General features: G+C 29.0%; 2 protein-coding genes across 6 annotated transcripts; one reads left to right on the top strand and one right to left on the bottom strand.

Annotated features, from left to right (window-relative positions):
• Positions 1–415: 415 nt before the first annotated feature.
• On the top strand, positions 416–10,595 carry LOC112688295 (protein toll-like). 4 transcript variants are annotated; one of them, XM_025561419.1, is made up of 6 exons: positions 416–1,165; positions 6,088–6,205; positions 6,832–6,909; positions 7,019–9,029; positions 9,588–9,743; positions 9,887–10,595. In XM_025561419.1, exons 4-6 carry the CDS (start codon positions 7,020–7,022, stop codon positions 10,562–10,564), a joined length of 2,844 nt encoding a protein of 947 aa, XP_025417204.1. In that variant the 5' UTR covers positions 416–1,165; positions 6,088–6,205; positions 6,832–6,909; position 7,019; the 3' UTR covers positions 10,565–10,595. The 4 variants fall into 4 exon arrangements, with proteins under 4 accessions (XP_025417204.1, XP_025417206.1, XP_025417207.1 ...); XM_025561421.1 differs by having other exon boundaries at positions 6,119–6,205; XM_025561420.1 differs by lacking the exon at positions 416–1,165 and adding an exon at positions 5,622–5,983.
• Positions 10,596–17,673: 7,078 nt separating this feature from the next.
• Positions 17,674–20,297, bottom strand: LOC112688296. Of its 2 annotated transcripts, XM_025561423.1 has the most exons (3): positions 20,162–20,297; positions 19,851–20,095; positions 17,674–18,585 (listed from the first exon to the last, which is right to left on the bottom strand). In XM_025561423.1, exons 2-3 carry the CDS (start codon positions 20,077–20,079, stop codon positions 17,765–17,767), a joined length of 1,050 nt encoding a protein of 349 aa, XP_025417208.1. In that variant the 5' UTR covers positions 20,080–20,095; positions 20,162–20,297; the 3' UTR covers positions 17,674–17,764. The 2 variants fall into 2 exon arrangements, with proteins under 2 accessions (XP_025417208.1, XP_025417209.1); XM_025561424.1 differs by lacking the exon at positions 20,162–20,297 and having other exon boundaries at positions 19,851–20,155.
• Positions 20,298–20,475: the final 178 nt, after the last annotated feature.

Below are 20,475 nucleotides of genomic sequence, written 5' to 3' on the forward strand. Positions count from 1 at the left end.
ATATATATATATTATAATTTATTATTTAAATATGCAAGTACTTTGGTTTAGGAATTTTCCTTCAACAACAATTTGTTTGCAATTGATCCCCCCCATACAAAAGTTATATGTACGCCACTTTACTATTAGGCTATACAATTTTGTTTATTTTATTTACAAATTTTACAGATAAGTAATAGGTATATGATAGCAATTAGGATATTACCTACAATTCGCCTGACCGCAACTGTTATGTGTCCTTATCTCAAAAATCGTCTCTGACCGCAACTCGGATGCAGCCGATTTGTATTCTATCGATTTCAAAGCGGACAAATATAATTAGGTAATACATATTATGCCAAGTAATTAATTATAAAATCACAATTTAACCAATAAATATAAATAAAAACAGCGCGTAGGTATCTAAACATATTTTACAACTGGTAGCTACATAACGGGTAAGAATAAGGCGAGAAGTTTAAAAAAGGTCAATGATTCGATTTTCAACTACTCCGATTGGAAAACGGATATTCTGCACGCATCTGAATAGAGTATTATGCGTTCGCGTTCGTATTGGTGGTGTACTTGTGGTATGAACATGTACTACGATCACGAATGCGGTTCCAAGGTTGACGCCAAACGGAAACTCCAAACGCGATAATAAATTAAAAGTGAGCGGAATTTAAAACGTTCCAGTGAAGGAAAAAAAAACCAATATCGTACGGTGTGAAGATGCCATAACACTGGCGTTTTTAGGACGGTGGCGCGCGCACGTTAAAAAGAAGAGAACACGTCGAGTGGCGGCACGCCGGGTGCGCAATTACTGACCGCGCGGCCACTTCGAGTGATACGCCTACGGGTTTTCGTCGCGTTCGAACGTCCGACAGTACCGTCAGCACTTCGCATCGCCAGAACGCCGCGCCGACCTTCCGCCCGGCTCGACGTTATCTCGGCCACTGATTCTGCCGAACGCAGAACCCGTCCCGCGGCGATATCAGTAACACTAGTCGACCGCAGTCGTTGTGCCGGCAGTTTTCCGTGTCACGTCCCGTTCGGTTTTTCCGCGCGCTTCGTGCCCGTCCCGCGGCGACGCGTGTTGTTTTCCCACCGCGGTCAAACCACGTTATGCCGCGTCAATGCGCGTGTCGATTCCCGCGTCACCGGATCTTCCGAAGCTTGTACACACGTACGTAAATGTCATTGGTCATCGGTCAGGTCGCTGTCGCTCGTTGAAGCTGTTCACAGTTTTGATTTTGATTCTCTCATTATTTTCATACCTTTTCGAACTAAGTGTTACTATTGGCCGACTTCTAAATTGCGTAATCCACCTGCTGCATTACTCTCTTCACGTACACGTATTGTGCCATGTTATATTTACGTAGTGTATTTTCTTGTATCATAAAATAAAATTAAAATAAAAACATTATAAACAACCCCCCCCCACCCACTTATCGGATGTTCGGTTCGCCATTCGCTGAAAAGTTACAACATGTTTACAATATTACAGGCCCGTGCGCAAGGCCGACTAGGAGGTTGTAATAACCCATTAAAGATCTTATTCCCATTTTTACCGAGTATGTGTCTAGTCCTCATTTTATAAAATCTAAGCTGACTTGAACAGTGGTGCAACTATGGGTGGATTTTGGGGGTTGTAACCTCCCCTCAAAATTTAATTTTACAAATTCTACGTAGGAAAAAAAATGGTTAATCTTGAACACGCGAAACGGCTGATTGATATGAAATATGAACATTATTCGTATTATAATTGATAACAATAAAAACAAGCTAATATGGAACGTTTAGTAACGTTCCGTTCAACTTTAAAACATCAATAACCTTGCTAATACGATTTCGCAATAGTCGATTGTGTAATACTTTTTTTTGTGGTATCACAATATTAAATAGAAGTTAAACGGTTTAATTTGTGATTAAAATATTTTAATCATAAACCTAACTTAATCTTACTTCCTTATCACCACCAAGCACCTGCAGAAAATGTTTATTTTTTCCAAATTCACAACAAAATAAATCTTACTCCCCGAGATGTGTTCTCCGTATTAATTCTGCCAAATATGATTTTAAAAAATTTCTTTTAATCCATGACGCTTTTTATTTCCCCACATTACAGAACCCCATCACTTCTCGATTATAAACCTATTATGAGTTAGATTGGGACCACACGAGCGTATAATGTACGTCGTAACGCACGTTAATTTTGACGTCTGTTGTAGAATTACTAATTTTTATTTATTTATTTTTTTTTAAAATTTTTTTTTTTTATTTACTAAAAATTACTTTAATTATTTTATATTGATGTTTATAGATTGGGCCACACTAACGACATGTGTCAAAACGTACATTAGTATGAATGGGCGTTGATTTTCGTATCTACGTATTATGCTACAACGCTCGTCGAAACATATACCTATACGCACGTTGTAAAAAAATGGTGTTTTGTACTTGAATGGCCATACGGATAAGACACCCGCAGGAATTTTTCAAGGGGGGGGGGGCAAGGTATTTAAATTTTTAATTTTTGATTCATTATCCAATTAGTGATAAAATACCTTTTTGTTTTTAACGTGTTTCTATCATATAAGCAGGAAAGGTAAAAAATTAAATTTTTAATTATGTGTATTCTTAGAACATTAGAACTTACGCTATTACGATCTTACAGTATTAATTTTAATTAATTAATGTGCAACTTTAAATCAACAAATCCATTTTTTTTTGTATATAAATAAAATAAAACCATTGATTTGATAATTTTAGGTTATTTATAAAGTTAATTGTTTCTAGCTTCTATAAAATAAATAAAGAATTACCAATTACCAAACTATTTGGTATTTACCATTTTTAAATATTAACATATAAAATTCGAAACAGTGCATCGAAAACCGATGAATTAAGAGGGCGCAGCAGTGAAAAAAATATGTATACACCTATAAAGAACCACATAACATTTGTCGACTAAATATTGATCGTGGCACTCAATGTACCAAAAACTGTTTTTAATTTAAAAAAATATTTATTTTGTGATATTTTATACTACATAACAGTTATGACAATTAGGCCATGAAAAAGCCAAGGGAGGGAAAATGTCCCTACATACTCCTTCCTGCGGACGCCCTTGCATACGGATGCACAATTATATATAATACGGACGTATAATAACATTGTGTTGAGTGTAGTTTGTGGAAAATTTAAATTCAAAAATTATAATAAATTTTCCATAAAATATGGTTAATATCAGGTACGTAGCCAGGGGGAGTGTTACAGGTGTAGTAACACCCTCCCCCCTCAGCCGTGGTATACATAATATGTTTTATCAAGATAAAGATGCATCATAAGCCGTGATTTACACTTATTTATCAAAATTAAATATATATTACGATAACAATAATGTAAAGCACTAAAGCCGGGACCCAGTATTAATTAGTAATTATTAGGCTTAGAGACTTATAGCTCTAAAAAAACACAAATATGCATCCAAATATGCTTCTAAAATCATTAAAATATGCATTATAATATGCAATAGGGTGATCAAACGTCCCGTTTAAAACGAGATCGTCCCTTTTTTGATCATCACGTCCCGTTGTCCCCACAAAATTCGAATGAGACGCTTTTTTCCTGTTTTTAGAAGATTGTCCCGTTTTAATCCCGTTATTTCGATATTATTTATTATATCATGTATTTTAATATCAAAACTCTTAGATCGATAATAATTACCAAACAACACTTTAAAAACTTAACTTGTTCACAATTTTTTGAATTTCTTTTGAAACATCCGAAATTGTTTAATTCAATAAGTTTTTCCGAAAAGTACAAGAAAACAGTGAAATTTGTAGAAGAAGGCTTACAAAATTCATAAATAATGAAGATTGCTATAAGAGTGTATAATTTTCCTAATTCTTATTAAAAAAATATAAGAGTCATTTTATGTAACAATACACTGTTTAATATTTTAATTGTTATATTAAAAATTAAATTTTTTTAATTGTGTAAGAAATTATAATAGTTTTGAAATGTTACATTGTGTTGTTTGATGAATAATTAAAAGAAAATATTTTATTATTTAGGTTATTTAACTAAAAAAGGATAAAGTAAAAAGAAAATAATTGTTTGCAATATGACAAATTTGGACTCTCGAGATTTGTGTGCATATGTGTGGAATACATGAATGAGGGTTTTTTTTTGTATGGGGGGGGTAACATCTGTCCCGTTTTTTATTTTCTTAATATGGCTACCTTAATATGTATTTATATGCATTAAAAAAAAAATTACCACATAGTACGCAAAATAAAACGTATCCATCGGATGTAAATGTATATTTAAACTCTGAAACAAAACTTTGTAGTCTGCTACTCGTAGACTGTTGTACTTTCCGCATTACAGAATAATAAATATTTCCTACTGTTCATCGACTTTTAAAAATATTGATTACTTTACCAGTAACCACTGCAAGCAGTGAAAGATCGTTTTCCCCTTTACGGCGTTTAAAAACATGTTTAAGGAACACAACTGGTGAAAATCGGTTAAACGGCTTAGCAGTTATGAATATTCATGAGGATTTAGTCGTAACCACCGACGAAATAATAAATACTCTAGCTTTAAAGAATAGACACATTAAGTTAATTTAATTTAATTAATTTTTTTTTTTTTTTGTATTAATTATAATAATATATATGTGAAAAATTTAAGTATACGTAAAGTAATCAATTTCGTGAGTATAATTTTGTCAATTAATTTTGAATAACATCCCCCCCCCTTAGAAATTTCTAGCTACGCGACTGGTTATTATTGATAGTGAATTTTAAAAACGGCCACTATCATGGGATACTTCAAATGAAAATTACAAAGAGAAAAACAAAAAAAAATTAGCCTGGTTTAAAATTGCTTTGTCATTACTATTAAAATTCCCATATTTGTATCTTATCGTTTTATATAATTTTATATATATTCATATGTACGATAACTCATCAAATGAACTTATCGACATGCGAAAATAATTAAAAAACTTAACATTGCTTTTTCGAAGTTGCTTATACAATTAAAAATAATGACTACGTGATTGACGTTCAAAGTTTATAGGGTGAACTCAAAATTATTTTCTTTGCTGCTGGTTTTTTAAGTACATGTACACCAAACACGAGAACGTAACAATTTCGTTCGAATCCATTACACCTACGTTTTGTACTGCAAAAAATCTGTACGAAACTATTTTTTCAAAAATAATCTACGGTCGTGTGAACTGATTAAAGCGCGATTCACACTGGTACGATACGACAAAATATTCTATCAATATAATTGAATACAGTGATTCACACCGATCCGGCAAGCTCCGTAACGTCACCATACGACACGACACGACACTACAAGACATTTGAGCAAAGAATGTTTTGTCGCTCTGTCGGTAACTGTCGGAATCTAGTTGAAATATACATATTTTTATGTACTCATAATTATTATCTAATTATTATTTTATTACCCATATGTTATTATTTATATTTATTATTAATAATTGAGTACCTATATAATAATTTGTTGAGAAATTTCAGAGTGAATTGCGTACAAACTCGTCGAACGCTTGATTTATTTATTATTATATTATATTATACAATGATATTATAATTATTATAGACGTAGTACATAGATACAGTCTTTATATTATATTGCGCGTCGTACAGTAGTGACAGTACTAGTTGCCGTTTGGCCGATGTCGGTCATATGTGTATTTGACACATTATTGTCGTGTCTGGCCGTGCCATGCCGTGTCGTGTCGTGTCGTACCAGTGTGAATCGCGCTTAATACGTGTGTCAAAATATACGCACGTTAAAACGCGCGTACGATGCACGCTTATGTGGTCCCAGCCTTAAACACAATATTTGTAGGAACAACGTAATATTAATAACTATATGGCGAAGTGATAACAAACAAGAGTGGTGGAGAAATACATTTTATACGATGTACCGGCGGGGCGATAACAAACAACTACCTACAATTGTATAAATATTACCATTGATTATAAATACTTTTATATATATATATATTATTATTATTTATAATATTTATAAGCATTTATAATCAATGATATTAAATATAATCAGGTTTTGATCACCGCACAGTATATTCTCATAGATTATCCGTCTGCAACGGGATACAGGACCAAGAAAAAATGATGGTGAATAACTGAATAGATGGATAAAATAAAACACATTTTTATAGGTATATATTTATTTTTCTACTACTCAATAAGAATTAATATCACCACTTCTATTAAACCCGAATTATTATTCTCTAATTATTCACTCATTCCAGCCACTCATCGTAAGTCCTCGTAATCTCTTCTTTGTCAGTTTCCAGGACATGACTGCTTTGGTTATGTTATTGTTGTTTCCATAAATTATATATCCGAAATCGTTATATCCTTTGATTTTCTATATAGCTTTAGATTAGGAGCATCTCTGTTTAATATTTAAATATATTGAATTTTTATTTATTTTTTTATATTAATTCAAATATCAAATACTTCGTTCTGTTGCGCTTTTGTCATCTATGCTTCACATCTTTGGATCCGATAATATATCTCTTACTATTATCGTGTGATATTAGTCTATATATAATATAGTTTTTGGTTACTTTGACAATGCCAATGATGCAAACCGCTTTTACTAACCACATTCCAATTTCCCGTAATCAATAAATTGTCGTACATATATTTAAATATCCATGATTAGGTTATTTCTTATACTATGCAAAATAAATAATATTAATTATAATAATATGTGGTATCGTTATAATAGTAAAAAAGAATAAAATTAAAAACTTAGTAGTTTTGGTTAATTTTTTAGAATCCTGGATTTTTCAATCGGCTTATGGTACACTGAAGTGAAATATTATATTTATATATGATATCATTAAGAAAATAGGTAAAGTGTGACAAAATATGATGAATAATCATGATTTTACTAAATCTTTATTATAATATCCCAGAACACGACTTAAAAATTTAACATGACACTTGAAATATTTTTTCAGAATGAACTGGTTATTAATCAACATTGTTATGTGCCAACTCTTCGTAAGCCAAGTATTATCAAATTGGTCCTGTTTAAAGACAGAAAAATGCTCTTGTGATGAAAATGATAAAGAAATAAATGTAATATGTAACTCATCAACTGTGAAAGCCAATTCGGGGAAATCAACTATTCATATAGATTGTAATTCTGAACAAACTCAGTGGGAAAAATCTTTTGATAAAATTAATATTACGGAATTATCTTACTCAGATTGCTTTTTGTTCGACATAGGAATTAAACAAACCATCTCAACACTTGGTATCAATGATATTAAAAAAAATTTGACCTTGTCATGGGTGACGTTCACTGATAGGTTACAAAGTTATTACTTATCAAATTTAGATTACGTGACAATATTAGAAATAAGTAATACAATTGAAAAATTAATATTAACCAATGAGTCGTTTCAAGGAATTCCAAATTTAACTGAGTTATATCTTAGACACAATGATATTGATGAATTACCTCGTGATGTGTTCAAATATCTTACTCAATTAGTAATTTTGGATTTAGGAGGAAACAAGATATCCAGAATAGATGAGGATTTATTTTATGGTATTTCATTGAAAGCTTTGCTTTTGGACTCAAATGATTTAAAAACATGGAGCTTAAATGTTCAAAGTCTAAAAACTCTGGATTTAAGTAACAATAGACTGATATCAATTGAAATGGATCTCAATAACCTTCTTCGATTATCATTAAACAAAAATTTCAATTTAACAACCATGCCTGATCAACCATTTCAAAATACTTCATTGCAGAAAATTAGATTCAACTATGGCCATTTTACTGTACCTAGAAGATTCTTATCAAGTTTAAACCAATTGCAATCAGTTCACCTTGTTGACTTAAATATAAATAAGGTACCTGAAGATATGATTTGGAATTCACCTAATATTACAGAATTATTTTTAGCTTCAAACCATTTAACTGAAATTCCAGAGACATTTTTTCAAGATTCTTCGAAAATGAAAGTATTAGATTTGTCTAAAAATCAGATCAAAGAAATAAAAAGCGAGTTTCTAAAACCATTAAAGAATTTGGAAGAGTTAAATTTGTCGAATAATTTAATACTTCAAATAAATAACTATGGGTTTAGTTTCCTACCCAATTTGGTCGCGCTTGATCTAACTAAAAACAATTTAATCTTTATTGATCAGGCAATTTTAAATAACCCAATTTTAAAATCTTTAAAATTAGGTCAGAATAATATCAGCAGCCTATATTCGAAAAATTCTTTATTTTCATTTGAATATTTGAGTTCTATTGAATATATAGATTTATCATATAATAACATAACTGAGATTCAATATGATTGGTTAAATTTAGTAAAGTTAAAAAATTTAAATTTTTCAGGAAATAGCTTGAATGTTATTAGAATAGATGATATTCAATTTTTAGGGAGCCAATTAACAGTCGATTTTACTTTTAATCCTATACGATTAATTGATTTATCACATTTAGAAATATTTGCCAGAGTACAACCTAAACAAGAAAATCCTAGGAAAATAACTGTGTCTAGTGAACAATTTATATGTGATGGTCGTAACTATCAATTTGGAAGATTCATTCACAATAGAATGCCAAAATCAGTTTACAAGTACTTGCAAATTGAACACAATATGATTTGTGATGACGGTGTTGGTTTGGAATTTGCAAATATTAATATAGATAGATTAACCTATGATTGGAAATTATTTCGTGATTCAAATAAGTCTAACTGTACAGACTGTATATGTGCTTACCGACCTTCTGATAATTCTGCAATAATGGACTGTTCTAACAAGAATTTAACATCGGCACCAGAAAAAATAATTTCCAGTAAAAATATTAACTATACAGAGGTCAATTTAAGAAATAATTTAATCGTCAAACTACCAAACTACGAAAACCTTACCATTGGAAAGTTAGATGTGAGCTATAACAAGTTGAAAGTTATACATATGACGCAGTTACCTGTGAGTCTTAGGGTAAGTTGATAAAAATCTTTTTCTTATTATATAAATTTATACTATGAATTTATTTATATTGTAAAAGTTAACTTTTCTATAATAGTAGTAATATTAAGCTACTATAAGACTTTGAGTTCATTAGATATTTTATGTATGGTTATCCATTTTTGTTTCAAAAGAAGTCCATTAAGGATCGAAAAATAATTTACTTTTCACAATATTCATTCATTTTTTATAGTATATATCAATCAGTGTTGCTAATTGAAATTGAAACTACCTGTACAAATATTTAGATTGATCTATCTACCCCTTCCAATTTACCACACTTTCAAATACTCAAACATTTTTTTTAAGTATCTATGAATAAATATATCATTTCGAATAGAAAACATTCGCCAAGTAATATAAAAAATAATTTATTTTATTTTACTTAATTTTGGTTTTTATATTATTTTTTAATGTTCCAATTTTCTAGGCTGTTCAATTAAACTACCAGGAGTAAGTAACGTCACTGGTTTCAATGAAAATAATTATTTTCATAAAATTAAATTTTTTTTTAAATTTATGTTAATTTAGGAATTACGTTTGGAACATAATAATTTAGTGGATATTAGTGATATAAATCACAATATATCAGCTAACCTAAACCTCTTAACAATGAGCGGTAATCCATGGACGTGTGATTGTAAGGGAAAGAGTACAATTGACTTTATTCATAAATATTCAAAAAAAGTAAAACTTATTTTTATATAATATTTAAATGAATAAAATTGTAGGGTAGGCACAAGCATTCACCTCACCGTACATTTTAGTTGAGGTGAATGTTTAGTTGCCTATCATCCAGATAACTATTATATTTCGTATTTTTATTATAGATTTATGATTCAGACAACGTAACATGCTCCTCTGACTCATCGAAGAAGCTAGAATCCCTATATTTAGATGATATATGTCAAAGCCATTATTTTATGATAATTATGATTATCTTTTTAGTCTTTGTTGCAATTGGGTTAGGTTTAATTTTAGCATTATATAAAACAGAAATCGCTGTACAGTTACATCATTATTTACCCACGATATTTCCTGACAAACATAGATACTATAAAAAATACAGTGCATTTGTCAGTTTTGCTCATGCAGATCGAGATATTGTCAAAAAGGATATAATACCAAATTTGGAAACAGATGCTCAATCGTTTAAACTTTGTGTTCACGACAGAGACTGGGAAGTTGGAGAATTAATTCCTGATCAAATTATTCGCTCAATTCAAGAATCATATAGAACTATTATTTTGGTGACGCCAAATTTTTTAGAGAGTGATTGGTGTCGTATGGAATTCGAAACCGCTTTTATAAATACTGTAAACGAACGAAAAAAAAATATAATCATATTTTTCGAGAATTTGACAGTGAAAGATTTGGATCCGAAATTTCAGAAATATGTGTCTTTACATACTTATATAGAATGGGGAGATCCTAATTTTTGGGCGAGATTAAAGTATGCTCTTCGACATGATAAAGTAAACAAAAAAAAATTTAGGCAAGACTATTAGAAAATAAAAAAAATAAAATTTAAAATTAAAGCGAGATTAGTTGTAATTGTGTATATATATATATATATATATAGTCAGTATATGTATAATACAAATTGTACATTGTAATAATAACAGAATTATAATTGTAAAATTTTATATTAAGACTTGTTCTTTTTTAATTTATCATAGGAAATATAGTTATAATTATTTGTTGGGTTGATTATGAAAATAAAAATCTCATACATGTTGAATTTATATACAAAATATTTATTTAACCATAACCATCCATAAGTTCAACAAATCGGTCGATATTTGAGTCTAGTAATATAACTCTTAGTCCTTTATATACTAAGGCTTTCTTTTCTTGAATTTTAATTTTCTCTTATAGGTTTGTTCTCCAAGCTCTATCCACATACCATGTACATAATAGCCTCATCTTAGCAGGTTTTATGACTATTCTCCATGCATTATAAAACGAATCATGAATATCTGACATAAAAACTTTTGGCTAGAGAAGAATATATACTGCGATCACGTAGTTTTTCAAAAAATGTAATCCAAGTAGCAGTATCTTTTTTATTTGATATACAAAAAGCTACTGGAATTCCATTCCCAAACTCGTCAACTACAAGAAGAATAGTTAAATGAAAATCATATAAATTTGTTCCATGTATTGAATCTATAAATACAATATCGTTACCAAACTTTACCAGCATGTATTATTGTATCAAATTTAAATTATAAACATTGATTTCAAATGCACGCAGACGGTCATCTAGTGGATCATCGACTGATTCATAGGAAAATTGCCTGGTTCTTTTTCTTTTTCGAGTTTGTTGAAACCATCATTAACTTTTACTTCACTCTCTTCAACTTCTAATTTATTATTCGCCCATTCAATAAAATTTTCTGTTACTTCCTTGGTGCTTGAAAAGTCACGTACCATAATTTTCAGCTCATTAAGTGTTGCCTGAACTACTTTTTAAGATATCATCATATTTACTCCATACCCTTTTAAATACTTAGAATGTAGAGTAGTTTTTTGAAAACTGCGTAAATAAATTTGAGCTGTTAAAATAGTTTCATATTTGCATAATCCTTCTATAAGACCTATTGCTTTGTATTGAACATCAGCTGTTATAGAATGACTATTTTTAATTTCAATTAATGTATAAGTAGTTAAAAGTTCCACAAATATACCAGATTTTGGACAGTTAAAATGATCAAAAACTTTGGTTAAAGCACAATCTTTAGACCACCATCTTATCTTTCCTATAGAGCATATTCATTTATATTTTTTCTTAGTAGTCCACACATCCATACGCGTATGCGATTCTTTAATAAAATATGCATATCCATTAAGTGCTTCAAATAAATTAATGGACTCGAATTGTATTCGTTACATCACCAATTACCAAGTTCAATATATGAACATAGCGCCATATAGGGATTTGTTTTTGTACCACATTACTTGGCTGAGCAGAAAATCCACGATACTTCCCCCGCATATTTGTTGCTCCATCTGTAGCATTACCAACACATTTTTTGGGATCCAAATTCATACTATTGAAGACTTTCAAAATTAATTCAACTAAATCAGTTTCTTTACTAGAGGTACATTTGACGATACCGACTAATCTTTCATGAATAGTAGTACCACTGACGTAGCGAATAATTACCGAACACTGATCAGTTACTGAAACATCTTGAGTCGTGTCAATAATAATAATTCATAATTTTTATTATATTTACTCATCCTAATTTAATAATAAAAAAAAATAATAATAAATTACCATGAAAAAATGTATAGTATCGAAGGGGCCACCAACATAATATAAGGCGAGAGCACACAGGAAAAATCCCTTTTTCATTATGGGCCTATCCACCCCTGACTAAAGAGATAATATAATCGCAGTCATGGTTATTCCACAGACTAAAGAAAATAATTATTTATAGCCTATGGGTCTTTTTTGAAAAAGTTATTTTTCTACATTTTAGATCAATAATGTAGTGTTCATTTTATTGTAGACTTTTTATAACTGTAGTAAGCCCAATGATCAGCATGATCTAATAATTTAATGTTATGTAAAATTATATGTTATATAAATAATGTGAAATAAAATAGTTAAAGTATTAAAAATACAAGATACATTAGCCAAATAATGCAGAGTGCACGAGTCACTTCCTACAGGGAACTTAAGAATATGGCGAGTGATAGAGAAAAATAGAGAAGCCATTCATTGTAAAACATTTGTTAAAAACTAATCTTCCGATTGAAAAACAAAAAATAAGTATTAAAAAAGATGTTACGCGAAATACATTCAGGGCAAAGGTGAAAACAACAAGTAGTTTTTCACCTCTTAACATGATAATGCTAAATTATTACATTATCAGTGGAAGGAAGTAATATTAGAATTACACCACTTTGACAGATTTAAATACAGGTATCTTTTTTTTTTATTTTTTTTATTTTTTTTTTAGTATTTAGTATTAGACTGGTCATTATCCTTTTAAATAAATTATTACTCGTCGTGGACATTGTTACAGTCACAATACCGCCAGTACATAATTCTTTACCCAAAATAAACTAACCTTTAATTTTGTTTTAATTGTTTGTTATTTTTCTTATAGTAAATTAATAAAAACAATAATTTTTACGAGTGTTAAAATACAAGTGTTTAATTATTCAAATTACCTATCTCTCTCACCATTACGTCTCAAGATAACAACGAACGTGCGACGTCGGTAAATAATTAATGTGGTACCGATCATAGTGTTCTGCACAACGATCACTACATAACTATACAGCATACGCTATAATTATTTGGGTAGGTTATTAGCACAATTCATGTTAGTGATCCATAAATAGCTCGACACAATGATCAAGACATAGTGAACTTGCTCAGGCCCCGGGCTCTTTTTGAAGCCCGGGTCCTTGGCCTACAGCCCCAGCTGCCTCCCCCCTCTCGTCGCACCTGATATAATATTCTTAACTAATAATATAAAACATATTACATAAGGAAGGTTATTTTAAATTGATAAAATACCTAATAAGTAATAATTTTACTATGTATTTTGTATTGTATTTATTTATAGATTTTATATTATATTTAATGATAACAAACACAGGATCATAATGAAACTATCATTAATATCAGTCATGATGACTGCTCCGAAAAACTAGCTCACGTTGCTGTCGCGACCCTCTCGTCTGTTAACTGTTAAGTTTTTACTAGTTAGTAATTATTATGGATACCTACTATACATATTCAAAAAATAAAAGAACAAACTATTATAAAAAATATGCACTCGCTCACTACATTCATTGCACCTCACATTATTTAAATTTAGCAATATCTGATACATGTAATATTCAATCCATACGAAACTGTACTGGCAATATACAAAAAGTATGCGTGTTTTTTAAATACCATAAACAACAAAACGTAATGTTAGAATCAATAAAACGTGTTTGTCCTGGATCTCAGATTACAAAATTAAAATTACTTTGTCCAACAAGATGGTTCAATCGGCATGACTCCATAATTACTTTTATGGAATTATTTGACACAGTTGTTGATGAATTTTCCATTTCTATGTGGCCAGACAAAGATTCGTCATCAGGAGCTTATCAACTCTTGTGTGCTATTAAACAACCGGAATTTATTTCAGCAACATATCTACTAGCAAAAGTATTTAGTATAAGTTTACCTCTCAGTAAACTTCTTCAATATCAAAATATTGATTTAGTTGAAGCCATGTTATTGGCAGATAATTTTTCTAATGTGTTAAAAAATATCAAAAATAATGCTAATGAAGAATTTGAAAAAATATTCATGGAAGTGAAAGAAAAATGTACATCACTTGATATTGAAATAACTTTACCTCATGTTACAAACACAGAAAAAAACAGTTTAATGTAAAAACTACCTGCCCAAACGATTACTATAAAATATCATTGTTCATTCCATTTTTAAATAACATTATTAGACAACTTCATGATAGATTCATTGTACATAAATATCTGATCGCCAATTTTTGGTGTCTCTTGCCAAATAAAGAAAAAACCATTATAAGTTTGGCAAAAAATTATTGTGAAAATTTAAAATGTAGTCCTAATTCATTGATTGGAGACGTATTAACATTGACACAAAAGTTTGTTGGAGCAGAAAAACCAAAAAATGCTTGGATGCTCTTCTAACATATAACCCACTCATTTTTCCATCAACTTATAAACTTCTGCAAATACTAGCTACATTTCCCGTAACTACAGCAAGCAGTGAAAGGTAATTTTCCTACCTTAAAAAGACTTAGAACATACCACAGAAATACTACTGGAGAAAATCGAATAAATAGTTTAGCATTAGTAAATATACATCGTGAAATAATTTCAACTACAAATTAAGTTCTTGATAACTTTGCTAAAATCTCAAGAAAAATAAGATTGCTATAATTTATATACAGGGCCGGTGTAAGGGTAAGGCGACTCAGGCGATCGCCTAGGGCGCCAAAATTGTTTTTTACAATTTTACACATATGTCAGTAATATTATTATTTTTTAATGTAAAATACCTATAACTTTATATTGAAATATTGATAATAGTTATGGTTATTTTGTTTAGCCACATATTAAAATAACATAAGTATATTTTAAGTATTTTAAGTATATTTACTATGGTTTAGCATAGAATGTTTTATCGTAATGTTGCTATAATTCCCAAATATTTATTATCGTTCAATCGGGATCGCGTCGAGCCGCCGTGACTCGTTACTAAAAATTAGACGATAACATTTTTTCTAAGTATAATGATATTAAGGGTAGTATGAAAAAGGCACCAGTTGGCATTTTGGCCTCGGGCGTCATTTAGCCTTACGCCGACCCTGCTTATACATTATACCTAACTTAGAATGTAAATGCTAATATTTTATAAATATTTTTAATTCATACTAATACTTATACTACAATTGAATAAAGTTTTTTTTTTATACTTTTACCATTGTATCTATATAAAGTTAATAAATGTGTACTCTGTACAATAATAATAACGTTTACAAATAGGTTATAATTATTCGTCTAATCAAAGATGTATTATTCAATTTACTTACAGCTCGGTGGACCATTTACAGTTTTACCGGGACTATATATTTTAGTGCAAAAATATAAACCCTCCTCTTGAATAATTCCTGACTATGCCACTGATCGTACGTATACGCGTGGCGTGACTGGTGCGCAAGGATTTGTGCCGGTATATTATTTTACACAGTAGATGCTTACATTGCGCTATATAAACACTTATTAAAAACAAAAACTAAGACTGAATTAATTTCTGTAGCGATAAAATATTATAATTATCAATAACATAAAAGTTTTGCAGTAATGGCGAACAAAGGCAAATTAAATAAAATAAAGTTATTTACATCTTATTCAATAATTCCATTTTAACATGTATAACTAGAATATGATTTGATTATGATTATTTATTATTATTTTTATTATTTTTTTTTATTATTATTTTGATTATTTGATATGATTTGATTTTATAAATTGTGAATAGATACAGAAAGCGAACCATATTACGATTTGAAAAAAATTATCATGACAAAAGATTTTTTGAAGGATTTAATAAATGTGTAGCATTTTGTATACACTGGTTGCTTAAAGTCGTATCATAATTTACGATTAAAATATGTGCCAAATCGTATTCACTTAAAATATATTGGTTATTTATATGAGAAGTATTATTCCTATATTTGATCAAGTCAGAGAAAAAATAGTATTTTATATACCAGCATGTAGATGTCATAAAATAAAAATATGAATTAAATAAAACTGACGAGTGGCGGGAAAACATTACGAAGAAAGTTGCTGTTTACACGAAAGGAAATAATTCTACAATATCTGAAAAATTCAATTTACTCGCGGTATCTGACAACATATACTAACCAACTAAAACCCATTTACAGCGATTTAATGAAAAAAAAAAAAAAAATTACAAGCTCTTGAAAATATAAATTAATTATAATTAATATGTAAATATTATAACTTTCAAAATAAAGTATACCATTTGAAATGTGTACTATACTCAGTAGCTAAATAACTCATTATTTTTGTAAAACGATTTTATCGCATAAACACATTGCTCACCACGCCACTGTTCCATGTTTACTAAATGGCATGTTATCTTTCAACTAATATTTAGTAAATATTCTTAATTTAATTACTACTGAGAAAATTTATCTTAGTAGGTCGGTCGTTTCAGTGCCCCATCCTGTACTACAATCATCATCAGTCCTGTTTTATTATTCAGTATTCAACATTTTAATTCATAGTTTTTTTTTTTTTTTTTTTTTTAATCACATAATATATTTAATCCTTCTTGTACTTTTTCAATCTAAATTTTATTCTTGATATCTTGCTTTTTTACAAACAATTTTTCTAGAGTTAAATCAATCCAACCTACTATACTAGAACTATTCAACTTTAAACACATAATTCTCACTCATACTTTAAAATTCATACTTTTTATTGATCATGTAAGACAATATTTTCGAAATTATAATTTGATCATACACACTTCTAAAATATATAGTCAGCAATAAGTGACTAAGTATTATGAACTACATACTAACTGTTTTTTTTTTAAAAAAAAAATTAATTATTCATCTTTAAATGTTTCTTCATTTAAGTGTAATTTTTCTGAATATATTTTCAAGTATTTAAAAATATAACTAAAATTATAACTAAAAGAAATAATGTTACACAATTTTTTTAAATTAAAAAAAGTAAACCTAAGAAATATGTCAGAGAAATAACAATAGAACTTCTATGTAAACAGCTTAAAACTAGAATTTATTTTTGATTAAGGATAACTTAAAAGAAATTTAAAACATTTTATTAACAAAGCATTAATATAGCCTTTTATTTATAATCTCCCTTATTCTTTAAATAAAATTATATTAAACATTTAAATCTTAAAAAATATAACAGTATATAAACTTGATTTAAACAAGAACAAAATTGTCTTAAATTAATAGTAGTATATTTGCAATGAAATCTAAAAGAATAAAATGTAAAAAATATCAAGTTCATGAAATTATTTAAATTTTAAAAATTATGTTTACTCCAATAGATAAAAGAAACAATAAATTAATCATAAAATATTTAAAAAATATATAACATATTAAAACAATAAAATAATGTCAACACTGAACTTATGTTTATAACTGTTGTTTATGGAATTTATTAATTCTATTTTTATTACTTAATGGGCATCTACTAATAGTATGTGCTTTAGTTCCAGTTGCTTTGCAATGTGGACATGTATACCTTGATAGAAATGGACAACTTACATTTCCTAATTCATCCTTAACAAAATGTGTTCTGTAAACTGATTCTTCTTCTCCATTGTTTTTACAAAATGCACAATGTTGATTATTTGGTAGAAATGGAGCGTCTGGCAGCTTAATTGATACCTTCTTAGATGGTGGAATTCTATTAAATTTAATTGGTTCTCTTCTTTTAGATTCTTCAATAATATTAAGTTTACTTTTTGCAGATTGTTTTGGTTTTGAAGATTTAGGATATTTGATGATTTCTGCATATGATATAGCTTTTTCATCACTTATATCAGACCTAGAACTATCAGAGAAAATACTTCCATTTTGAATATCATCCTCCATGATATCTATTTTATTATTATTTTCTTCAGATAACTTTTTAAACCCATTATTATTTTTAGTTGTTGTTTTAATTGGTGTAATAGACTCTTCAGAATCAAATGGTGAAGTAGATTCTGAAAATGATTCAACTGAACTAGGTGTTGGAACTAGAATAGTAACTACTTTATTAGGTAATTGAACTTTTAAAGATGAATTATTTGTAAAATTTTTCTGATTATTATTGTAATTATAATTTACACTATGAACAATTGTACTTGGTGAGATTATTGGCTGTAAAACAGGACGATTGACCCATGGAACTGTAGATTCATTGAAAGATGGTTCTGAATAAAGTTGACCAAAATCAAACCAACGGGATTCTGTTGATTAAAATAACGAAACTATTATAATATAACAATATAACATTTTTATTGATTGTTTATTTGAGATACACAAGCAAGGAATGATATTGTATATAATGAAAAAATCACCTTAATTTGTATAATATGACCTAAGCACTTTAATTATAGTAATAAAGTGAAAAATATTTAGGTACCAATCAAAATTTTAAGTATGTATTTAGACCTATATTTAAGTAATATGAAATAAGTTGTGTCCAGGATTTTTTGAGAACAGCTAAATTTAGACATCACAAAATATAAATAATAGACTTTAATTATGGTATAAAGTGGTAAAAAATATTGAATATTTTTAATTTGTAGATTATAGTAATGACTTATAATTTTTGTTTTAGTCAGCAGTAGTTGTATAAGAAGTGCAGGTGATTGATTACTCCATGATGTCAGAATACAATACTTGAATTCCTTGTTTATTTTTGAACTGAAATGTACTCAATTCCTTAAACACACATTTTTCATAAGCTTCATTGTTTATAAATCAGTTAATAGTACAATGAAGGTGTTTCACAACAATTTTGTTTAAGGTAGCAAATATCTTGAAACCGCCCTGGCTTCGTCAGATAAAAACTTACAATGTAGTTTGTTAAATAAATAGATATGTTTAGTTGCAAATAAAATATAATTTCAAATCACAATAAATTTGGAGGATATTGTATTTAGAAAATAGTGATTACTACTTTATATTGATAAATATTCATTTTTTTAATGCAAATATTCTTATTTTTAATTTAAGTATAAATTTTCTCCTATAAAAAAAAAAAAAAAAAAAATATTTTAGTAGAAATCTGCATTAATATGAAATACTAGAAAATCTTTTACAGAAAAACAAAATTATTTAAGTCCATCATGAAACATATATTCTTAACTATTACTTACATTCTTTTGTAAACTACAATATAGAAACACTATACAATCCTAGATACGATTTTCCTGTAGGTAATCATCCAACATCTAATATAACATAAATCACAGGACAGCTACTATTTCATAGCATTAGTCCTACTACTAGTATTAACTACCACACAGTACCGTAAGGAACTGCCATAGGATTACATGGTTAAATATAACTTGTGAAATGCATCAATAGTCTAGTTAACCATGCATTTAAGCATTATTTAAGCAACCGGGACATGATTTAACTTTTTGAATTACGCAACTTACGCAAATAATAGAAAATTAATTAATTATTATTTTAATTAATTATTGAAGCAGCTTTTGGCACTTACGGTAATAATTAACATGTATTTCAGCGATGTTCATAATATCATCGTAAAACGATGAGCTCGTACACATGTTGGGGAAACGTTTTGAGTAATAAAATACCGTTTTGCGAGAGTTACATGACCGTTCGAAGTTCTCTTTGGAAATTTCATTGAGAAAATGGAACGGAAAGTTTAGAAACAACGACGCCGCACGGTCGTATAGCTTTTGCTGGAATTCATCATGGAGGATCATCGTGCACACATCGACTCTGAATATGTAATGCTGTATTAGTAATTATGATTTTAATACACAAATAATTAGTGTCTTATATTACTTGACGTAAACTTAGGTGGTAGATACGAAAAAAAAAAAAAATTTGAAAACATGGTTAACTGTAACAACGAAATGATTGCTGGAAGACATGACGTTTCGAATATATCTACAAATTAACATAACCGACAAACATTCAAGTTGAGAATGTGCTATTTTTAGGGTGGGGAACCATGGAAATCCCACTATTATCAAATACAAATTCAAACAATATTATCAGCTATACAGCACGTCATTACATTATCAGCTATCGCTTATCACTTGCAGTTGAAGAGTTTATCAACTACATAATTTCAAATTGAAATACAATATGTAATA

The sequence above is a fragment of the Sipha flava genome, unplaced genomic scaffold (genome assembly GCF_003268045.1).
Source record: "Sipha flava isolate LNK unplaced genomic scaffold, YSA_version1 38_pilon_pilon, whole genome shotgun sequence".
Taxonomy (NCBI): Eukaryota; Metazoa; Arthropoda; class Insecta; order Hemiptera; family Aphididae; genus Sipha; species Sipha flava.